The following is a 10,946-nucleotide window of genomic DNA, read 5'->3' on the forward strand; positions in this document are numbered from 1 at the left end:
ATATTGTATATTGAAATGGGAGACAGTCGAGAAAAAGTGGGAGGTGGACGGGCGACGAGACCTTATCTTTTCGAGGCCTGGTATCGAACACGTGACGGGAAATGGACCGCTGCAATCATGGAGCGTCTTGCTTGGATGGATAAGGAGGTCCAGCTACACCTACCATCTGTATGGGTTCTGATCGATTTGATAATGGAGTGGGGTAGGGTGTGATTCCAGGGCCGGCAGCGAATCGACACAGAGGCCCAAGTACATATCTTTTTTGTCGCCTTCTCATTGCCTCGCCATTATTGGCATCCGCGGTGGGAGCCCACAGTTTTGAAGGGGGCGTGGTGGAGCCAAGGGAAGCGTAGGAGGAGATTTTTTACGCGAGGTGGGTACTTGAGATAGGGAACATCACCCTTGAGAAAAACTCAGCTAAATTAGTTGGGCAAATTTAAAAGATAAGACGAGAGGCTGAGCATCCGCCGTTGTGCAACGTCCAACGATTGCTAAAAAAGTGTTGTATCTTGCGGATTGTGCATATATCTTGTAAGGCGAATAAAGCTGCTGAATGAATTGTTTTTTTTACTGCTCATCATTTAGTAAAGTTCTTCTAGATTGAGCATGCTTCTATTTTTTCACCACTATGCAGTTTACTTTCTAGTGATTTAATTAGTTGTGCTCATATAAGATTAATCTGAGGGGGGGTCATTGATTTGAAAGATGGCATGCCACGTAGAGAGGGAAAAAAAATTTAGGAAAAAAAAAAAAAAAAAGGTGCCCAGAGAATGTGGCCCCGGGAGTGATGTACGGCATTTCCAATGCCCACATGCAAAACGATGGAGTTGTCATGTAGAGTGATTTATAATTTTTTATTTAATTAATTATATTAATATAATTCTAGTTTTGCTTCTGCATTTTTTTTTTTGTTGCTGCCTTCACTAAATTGAATGGATTATATTTTCTCAAAAGAGGATATGCATAAAATGAGACAAATGGGTGATGGGTCGTACAGCTTCCACCCAAACTCAATTCTACCATTGAACACGAGGCTATACTATTAGAATTTGGTTTCTTACATAAATAATTAATTATTCAAATTTTCTGTATTTTATTTTTTCTCCAAATTCTCAAAAGTATCTGACCTTTATCTCCAACGGATGCAATGGTGATCTCTAACCTTGAGATTTGTTGAGCTAGTTTCGGAAAACGTTGGGAGAAGTAGAGTCGGATGAAGAATTTCTCTCCATGACACTAAGATCTCATATTTCAAGACCAATTAAAGGGTTCTTCTACGACAATGTTGTCGGCATAGGCAAATAGAAACTCTCCCCATATCTGTAGCATCTGCTACAATCCTTCTCTCTCCAATCGTGATATTTCTTCTTTCGTGGGCAATCTAGGATGAGGAAGATTGGTTTTATTCCTCCTATGTATGAGCACATAGAGGAGAATGCTGCAAACTCGAAGAGATTATACCTTGGAGTTGCAGATGTCATACTGCACAAGGGGAAGCATTGGCAGCTATAGGGTAGTGAATACATGCCTTTATTCCAGGTTGCCCACTTCGATTTTTGTTAAACTATTTTCTGCATGTTTTTTAAATTAGATCTTTATTTTCTACATTGATCTTCTTTACTCTCGTTTCTAGCGAATACATCATTTTCTGAGAATCCTATGATTTCCACACATACCGACCAAACATTTGCGATATTTTGTCAATTCCACCATTGCCATCTTGGTGCAAAGAATAAACTGGAAGAGATCACAAATATCTATAAGCAAGATAATAATGTTTTCAATCATTGTCAAAACATTCTCCTTGTCAAAATATAAGAACATCAAAAGTTAATTTATCTATTCTAAGAGTAAACTCCGCACTTCAAAAAGGTAACTAAGCCACTTTTTTCACTTAACCTGGAATAAGTGACAGAGGACCAAGGATATACTCGCCACAGCTGACAAGGTGAATCCATTCCCATTAGCAGAGATACAAGCGGAGTAAGCTGAAACTATCAATCATTTTTCATCTCCCCAGTCTGTGTTCCATATAGTTTTGAAGCATGGAACGAGTAAAAACAAATGGAAAAGAAAATTCAACCAGCTGGAAATGTCGGTATAGGGATGATGAGTACACCATGGCGCAGCGACGTTATGTTATAATCAACTCATATAGCATCGCTGGATAAGGCAATCTTTAATATCAATTAAAGATTACCGATGAGTGATGAAACTTTCAAATAAAAGATGTGAAAAGGACGATGAATGAAATCCCAAACAACCTTAAATACTCTCGGGAGCAGGTCTGAAGCAGAAAGAGAACCACTGTATACAAGAAAGAAGAAAACTAAGAATTCATCCTTCCATCCACAATGGAAATGAAGTAGGACGGAGTCCAAAGCAATCAACCAAAGGCACTCGCAGCAGCAGCAGCAGCAGAAAGGTCATAGTTACAAGCTTATCAGGATTGAGATTACCGATGATTATTTGCTAATGCTACTGATGTCTGGCATTCATATCTGATCCATGACATGCAGAACTTTTGCGTGGATGATGCAGTGGTCAAGCTAAGTGACTTTCACTAGCACCCTCTTTCATTCATGCCAAATCCTCGATCTGATATATATCAACTCTGAACGCAATCAAACTACAAATCATTCATTATATCTTACAGTTTTTCCGTCATTTTGATTGTTACGCTTTCAGCACATACAACAACGTCATTGCCCTTGGTAGAGAGTTGAAAATATTTGAAAGAATAACATACTCGGTATTGTGTTTCCAGTAAATATTAAAGCAATCTGAGATTTGGAGGGAGGGTTCCCCTTGATAGAATAACATACTCTTCAATTAATGCAAATCTCAACAGCTTCAGCATCATAATGGTCATATATTCGAAGGTGGCTGCACAGAAATTACAACCATACCATCTCTCTAATTCCATGCTTGAAAAGTTGAAGCACAATATCACCACCTTACAACTTCAGCGACAAGGTAGGTATCAAATTATGCTGATTCTCCAGTGCCCTGACATCCATTCTTTAGATTACAACAGAAGCACCACGTGTGCCCCCCCACCCCCCACCCCCCAAAGAGACAACTTGGAGTAATATTGATATATAATTAACCAGTCATTTTCTCTCCATGCATTTTTGATTTGCTGTCATCATTTCCACAACCATTTCTTGATGCTTAGAAAGCCATAGCTGTCTTCAAAAAGGATTAAACCAACAACCAACTGTAATTTGTGATTTCAGAATGAAAATGTTGGTCGATCTTACTAAAGCTATTCCAGAATATAGGTCATAAAATCATCTTGTATAAACAGAGCACCAATTCAGCACCGTTCTATCTCATGACCTGTGAAAAACATTCACCGACATCTATAGATGTAACAGCCACAACCACTCCCAAAGCAATTGATGATAAATGTTGTAGCTAGCACCAGAATCCATTCACCACATATCCTTCGATGCATGCATCGATGTATGGTACAGGCTTGCAAATAAGAATTTCCAATCTGATACTGCCTATTGGAAAGACCTATCAATCATAAAATAGAATCATCTACCATATTTCTTGCTGTAGCAAAGCACCATTCCCCACCCTCCTGTCACTGTGACAACGCCCGGAGTTCGTGCCTGAAGAGCCTGCGGTGCTCCTTACTTCAGACTTGCATAGGGGGCACAATGCATTTGTCTTGAGCCATTTATCCACACATTCCATGTGGAAATAGTGGGCACATGGAAGCTCACGGAGCTCATCATTATTTACATAATTTGCCAGGCAGATACAACAAACCTACAGAAGCCAAAGCACCTATATTGTAAATACCAGCAAGACAGGACTTCGATTCAGTGAAACAGTGAACATTTGCGATTTAAAGAAATCATTATTTTTAGATAACCAAGACATAGATGACCCTCCATCCAGACTGCTAGACTACTAGAAATGCAAATGGAACACGAGATGCAACAGCAAGCATAGAAAAGACTCAAAGCATCCTCAGCAGAAATCATGTGTTCCTTGTCAGTACCAGCAGCCAAGATCCCACCATCGCCTTGGCTGTCTGATTTAATTTCACTCTCTTCTCCATTTTGAGGTTGCGTTGATTTGAACTTGTAGGTTGGTAGCGCAGTAATTGATTCTGAGGTAGCACCTCGGTTGTGGCTTATTTCCTCTCTAAAGCCCATGATAGATATAATGCAAGGCAAGCAACAGCATATCATTGCACACAGAATGAAAGGCAGAGCATACCCAATACAGCTGAACATAAGGAAAACTTTACATAACCTGAGGAATAGACAAATATTAGTGGTAGACCAGGATATGGATGAGATGGAAAAAAATGCCAACTAGATTCTACCTGTACAAGTTAGGAGCATCTTGAGAAGATGAGCGCCCACCAAATATCCACACATTTCCAACAACAAACCACAGAGCAAAGAAGCAGTCTAAGGCCATCTTGAAATGGTCAACTAGAGCATTAATCCTGCAAATTATTACATAGGACTTTCATGAAAAATTCATAACAAGGAAGAAGTTATGCCTGGAAAATTACACCAGGTTCCTATCTGGTTCTGTGACAGAAACAAAACATGCAGAGGCACTAGAAAGATTAGACCAAATTTTGTGTGTCATCAGTAAACATTTGATTGTCCTGTATAATTAGTGAAAGTTCTTGGTTCTGCCTATAATACTATATGAAAGAACTTCATCTCTGTGAATGGCCGGAGACGGGCATCCATTAAATGCATCTCTACACATAAAAAGGAAAAAAGAGGTCAGTCGACACTTATGTACTAAGGGAATTCACTAAGACATGTCATCCCTCTCAATATAAATAAATGACAGTTCTCCACTATTTACAATATCTCAATTCTCATCAACAAACAAAAGCAAGTTTCTGAGTTTTAACCTTCTATTGCTCAACTTGAGCTCTAGCATTCTTAGATTCACAACAGGCCATACTTACTCAAAAAAGGTCCAACTAGTTTAAACCCTTAGCAAGAATGGAATCCTCTGCATCATTCATTAATTTAACACCGCAAGGCCAGTGAAACCAAAAGGAATTTCATCCTCACCATAAACCACCCCTCCAATTCCAGAGACAACAGGCTTTTCTAAAAAACTCCATGAGGGCTTGTATTGCTCACATTGCAGGTTTCAAAAACAAATTCAGGAGAGGAGTTTAAAACAGATGGGCCACAAATGTACTAATAGACCTACAAGTTGATCTATGCTAAATGCAGTTCTTAGGCTGCACTTGATTCAGGGTCAAAGTGGAATAAGACCAACCACTTTAACTTGCTGATTTAGGACTAATTAGGGATTGCCTACCATTTGTGGAAGGACCTAACGAAACCACTGAAGCTGTGTTTGGATGCCGAATAGCTAACCCCATTGGTATTCGCCCCTTAACCAGTTAACCAGCAATTCACTGTTTCGTGGGTACTCACTAACCACCATTAATGTCATCTTGCAAAATTTGAGAGGATGATAATAAAGAAACCGTAAAAAATATCATTTTGGGATAAAGCGGTAGAGGAAATAGGGACTGGAGGGGCTAAAGGGGTCGTTAAAGTTATTCACCGTCCTCCTAAAATAACTTTAATCTGGCTATCTACCATTTTGGCCCGTTGACCAAATAAGATTATTCATGCATTTTGTACCGTGTCCGGCTAGTCACCGATAACCTTATCCACCCTCTAATCAATACCCAAACCGTGGTGTGCCGAACCAACCAAAACAACAAGTTCGGAGTGTACTGATCTGAACCGATGTGGAACCAAGTTAGGACAAAGATGGCGGAACCGATACCGAACACCGTACCGACTGCCCGGCGGGACGAGTTGGTACGGGCCTGCGCCGGGCCATGCCGGGCTCGTAGACGGGGGAGAGGGAGAACGAGAGAGAAAAAGAGAGAGAGATAAAAGGCGGAGAGAGGGAGGGAGGCCGGTGGAGGCCGACACTGGTGCGAGCTTTCGTTCGAAACAGGGGTCTGGCCGTAAAAAATTTCGTAATTTTTAGGTAAAGTCGTTCAAAAGCCACTTGCACCAGCGCTAACCTTCACCGACCCTCTGCTGGTCTCCCTCCCTCTCCCTCTCCCTCTCCCTCTCCCTCTCCCTCCCTCCCCCCACTGGCTCTCTCTTTTCTTCTATTTCCTTCTCCTTCTCCTCCGACATGGTGTTTCGGAATCTTTGCCGAAACCATCCCAGTAAGCCGCTAGTATGGCTCGGGACGCCCCAAACCGGACGGTTTAGGACGGTTCCGCCAACCTTGAGTTAGGATGCCTATTTGGGTCAATAAGTAGCCCGAACCGGCCCAAACCACATCGAATCAAGCGGAACCCTAGCTTCACCCATCGTATATTGTTTATATATACTACACTTGTACATCGCATAAAACAAAGAAATCAAAGTTGATTTCTTGTCAGACAAAACGAACTGACGCATGGGGGTGCAAATGAGCCAAGCTTAAGCAATCTAGGTTAAAATGAAGCTCAGCCTATTCTATAAATGAGCCAAACTCGAGCCAACTCATTAAGATTTGAGCGGAACTTAAGAAATTACATCAGAGCATAAAGCCTCTCGAGACTTTCGCGCATATATTTTCAGCTAATTTCCATTGTTTTATCTCAGTATTATAGCTGAAATGCATTCTTTTTTATGTGAATTATATTAGTCTAATAATTTTAATTCAAAGTAATTTTGTTATTATCAATAATAAGTATGATAATAAATATTATAATTATATAGCATCTATTTATTATTCCTATTTTGAGCTTAATAGAAACGAGCTCAAGTTAACCAGACCTAGCTCTAGCTTAGCTTGTCTACAAATCAGGTGAGCCAAATTTGGAGCCAAACATGAGATGCTAACAGCTTGATCTTTAACAGCCCTAATAAGACAATCAGATAGGATATTCAATGGACGCAGACATGCAAACTCATGCTCCCAAGGAATAGTGCCATTACAATGCATTTTACACTTAATACCTTTGTTTTTAATAAGCAACCCACAAGTTGTAACAGATGTTGTAACAGGTGTATATGTAACAGATATATAGTACATGGATCAGTAAAGCCTGAATCGAGGCAAGCACCCCCTAGCCCTTATTAGCTTAACTCATCACACTCCTGGCATAACGAAACTAAAGATGAGATAAAATCTGTAAATTTAAAATATATATTTTGCTTTCATTAGACCAATTCTTGTTCAAGGTAAATTCTACTGCCCAATAGCCAACATCTAAAATGTAACTATCCACCTTGTCATGGCATGCCCCCTGCTGACATCCAACCCATAGAGCAACAACCAATTACTCAGTTGTGAGTTTTCCAATAAAAAACAAAAAAAGTGTTCTGCCACTTTAGAACATAGGTGGTAGAAAATGAATTTGATGTCATATATCATATCTTAAAGGATAGATAAAATTTGATCAAGCAATCAAAAAAAATAAGAAAGATAAAAACTACATCTATCTTTCACACATAGTGCTGCACACCGATAAATGGAAATGCCAATCAAGAACAAGATGAAAAGAAAAAATCGAAGAGCAATAGCTGCAATGTTCCAACAATATTTAAGATTGTAATAAGAATCCATTGCCTAGTACATTGCATAGAACGAATAAGAAATGTACCGCAGACTCGTAGTTATGATGCTTTGCCCTAGGTGAGAGATAGGACCATTGCTATGATCGTTTTTGCCTTCTGAGGCTTGTGTAGGAGAAATGGATGTGTAAGAAGTAGACTCAGGAGAGTTATTATGAGAAGAACTTCGAAGTGAGTGATATCAATCTTGCTCAGAGACCTGACTGTTGGAATGAATGTAGCACCAACAAAGATAAGGAAGAGTGGCAATACAGCCTGCTGTACAACCTATGATACATGCAAATAATGGAGTTTTTGGATGTTCACGTCTTGACAAAAAGATAACTATAATAGCTGCTATAATTTGTCTCACATTAACAACAAGCTCAATCGAAATCCACAAACCAGAATTCAGAAGGCTTCCATGATGGCGACCATAATTATCACTTCTTCTGGTCAATGGCGCATCCCTAGAATCAGATGAAGTAGGTGAAACTGAAGATGGTTGGAAGACCAGAGCTGGTGTGCTTGTTGAAGGCCTATCTTCATAATGCAATTCACCTGAGTCGTTTTGGTCATATCCATGAGAGTGTGATGTAGAAGCAGCACCACCCCTTGATATATCAATTATGAGCTCATCTTCATTAACTTTAGCTGGTTGATCCATCAGCAAAGGATGTCTGTCGGTTTGACCTTCACCATATGGTTCCAGAGGAGGAATAGCCATTGACATCCAACAATAAATATGAAGCAAAAGATAGCACAGAAAAGTAGCAATAAGCCAATTTCCTATGCTTCGGTTTCCTTTTTCTGAGAAGTTAACATTTGTCTCATACAAAACTCAGTAACAATACTAGCCACAGTAAATGATTCTACCACTTCACCTTAACGATAGACAGAGATGCTCTGAAATTTGAGACGACCACTTCTAAAGAATTCCATCAAGCAAACTATGCATCTTAAAAGAGAAAATTCTTTTTTCTGTTGTTTTCTTCTTCTATGAATAGCAATTCAAGTGGAGTCAATCCGACCTGCAAAACTAATTATATTTTATTACACAGTGGAAAAGCTACAGTGTCTTTATCAAGTTATTACTGTATGAACCATGAAGTTTCAGATGATTCTTTACCGCTTGATGTTACCTGATCTAGCACATTGTAGACATACTATTTTATATAAACTTTATAAGTGCCTATGCACCTGAAGAGGCCAGGGATGGTAGTCGACTACTCTGCAAGAGTAAGGCCAATGTACTTTGAAGTCAAATTCCTAAGTTATTTCACGCCTTCTTAAATGTGACAAAGCTGCGGTTTTGTGAAGAAACACAACATGTCATTGTGAAAGACGGACTTAAGCTTACTAAATTTTCATTCAGAAACACTAGCTAAGCAAGATCATATTGCTACAAGGAAACACAGAAATAGTTCTCTTAACAAGATAACACAGAAAATAATATTCTTCCTCATAGGGTTAATCTAAACACAAACTAATAAGACTTGCAACATGCAAAATAAAAACCTTCAGTGAATAAACCATGCCGACCTACATTAACTATTCAGGTGCCGAAGCTTTAAATATGGAAGTCTATTACATCACTTATTACCCACTACCACAATATCTGCTAACAGTTTTCATTTCCACAGCAAGCACCTGTAGAACAAATCAAAATAATTCTCAAGAACACGCTAAAAATTTAGATAAGAAGAAAGGTCATCAATAATTCTCAAAAGCCATTGGATCCATCAATAAAGCGATATCGACCCATCAATGAATGCCATCAAACAATCTCTCAACTACATATTAAAGAACCGTATCAAAAATTCAAATACCACCTAGTCAAACAAGAGTTATCGTAATCTTATGAAAGAAAAAGACAGAAAAGTACCCTTCAACACCCAGAAAACCGACAATCCACCAACCAAAACCGTATAAAGATAAATTTTTTTAGAAAAAAAAGGTCTCATAAACCAAACCCTAATTAACGAGTTTCCAGCTCATTCAAAACTTCTAATAATGCATCAAAAGGAACCCTACCAAGACGAAATTTCCGACCTGAATTACAAAGAAGAAAGGGGTATCGGCAGCTCCGGCAAAGAAATGTTCAAGAAAACGAGATTTCCAAGCGTATTCCGGCCCACTTCGGCCGGACAACCGGGGAATCGAACCAAGAAGCGAAGATGGGCAAAAACCTCAGATTAGGGGAGGGTTTCTGGCGATTAAAGGGGCGAGAGGATGGGAGATATCGGAGGATATCGTATCAAATCTCGCGACCCGTTTTGGCCCTCTATTGGAATTAGGGAGAGAGTCGGTTGAAATTTCTCGGTCATTTCCCTCTCTCTCTCTCTCTCTCTCTCTCTCTGTTTTACCCCCAGGTTTTCTTCCCGTAGGAATTTTTCGGGCACCAGCCTCGGCGTTTACGTGGCTTGCAAGACCCGTTTCGGAATATTATATATGTGGATGTGAGAACAGCAGCCCTTCGTGTCCATTTATCAGGAATTCTAACGGTGTTCCTCGGCGTCTGATCAGCGAGTTCCCTGGCTGGGGGTGATGGAAAGGCCGTGGCGGCCACGGAGTCCATTAACGGTACAGATCGGCAATGTTGAGTGGTTATTGATTTTTTTTTGGTACAGGTTGTTCACCCTACCCTAATATTGGTGCGGTCAGTAGAGTTAAGAATTACAAAATGGTATAAGTGTGAAGGGCTAGTTTCCTGATGTGAGAACTTTTTCGGAATGCTGTGCTGCATAGGAGGTGACTTAGTCGACTGTCTTATTCGCCTTTCTATACACGTGTACTACTTGCCTGAAACTTCATGCAATCTTGCACCATCCGTCGAATATCGTCAATAAGAGGGCATTCGTCCGTCTTACTCCCCTCTTTCCGTATCCAATCGATCACCATGGCCAAATCTTCCTCAATGATGATGCGCTCTGCCCCCAATCTCCTCCTGGCATAAGAAATGCCTTCCTATACGGCTCTGAGCTCTGCCCCCAATGCTGTCAACCCATAACTCCATAAGTGCATCGCCCATCCGCAGCTATGATCTGTGAGTCATGACTCCTGATCACAAAACCCACTTCTGCTTTCTCTCCATCACCGGATGCACTACCATCAAAGTTCACTTTAAGATGGCTGGAGGGCGAGAGCTCCCAGGAAACAAGGATGAACTTGAGTTCTGAATCAAGTGGTTATCGATTGGATGGATCAGATCCACGGCTAGACCGCAAAGCAACGGGCACAATGACGATGAAAAAAAAATCATTATATATATATATATGTGTGTGTGTGTGTGTGTGTGTGTTGTTTCGTGATTGAATTGGTCCATCAACTTAATGATAGAGCTGGTTCAACAAAAAATTGCCTTGTTAT

The 10,946-nt window shown here is 40.1% G+C and overlaps 1 protein-coding gene across 1 annotated transcript; it reads right to left on the minus strand.

Annotated features, from left to right (window-relative positions):
* Positions 1–1,775: 1,775 nt before the first annotated feature.
* LOC103704437 (E3 ubiquitin-protein ligase At1g63170) lies at positions 1,776–10,060 on the minus strand. The gene is given in 5 exon segments (XM_039130474.1): positions 1,776–3,783; positions 3,981–4,275; positions 4,349–4,474; positions 7,628–8,608; positions 8,720–10,060. Coding segments are annotated over 4 exon segments (1,338 nt in total). The 5' UTR covers positions 8,311–8,608; positions 8,720–10,060; the 3' UTR covers positions 1,776–3,549.
* Positions 10,061–10,946: the final 886 nt, after the last annotated feature.

This window comes from Phoenix dactylifera, chromosome 9, assembly GCF_009389715.1.
Source record: "Phoenix dactylifera cultivar Barhee BC4 chromosome 9, palm_55x_up_171113_PBpolish2nd_filt_p, whole genome shotgun sequence".
Classification (NCBI taxonomy): domain Eukaryota; kingdom Viridiplantae; phylum Streptophyta; class Magnoliopsida; order Arecales; family Arecaceae; genus Phoenix; species Phoenix dactylifera.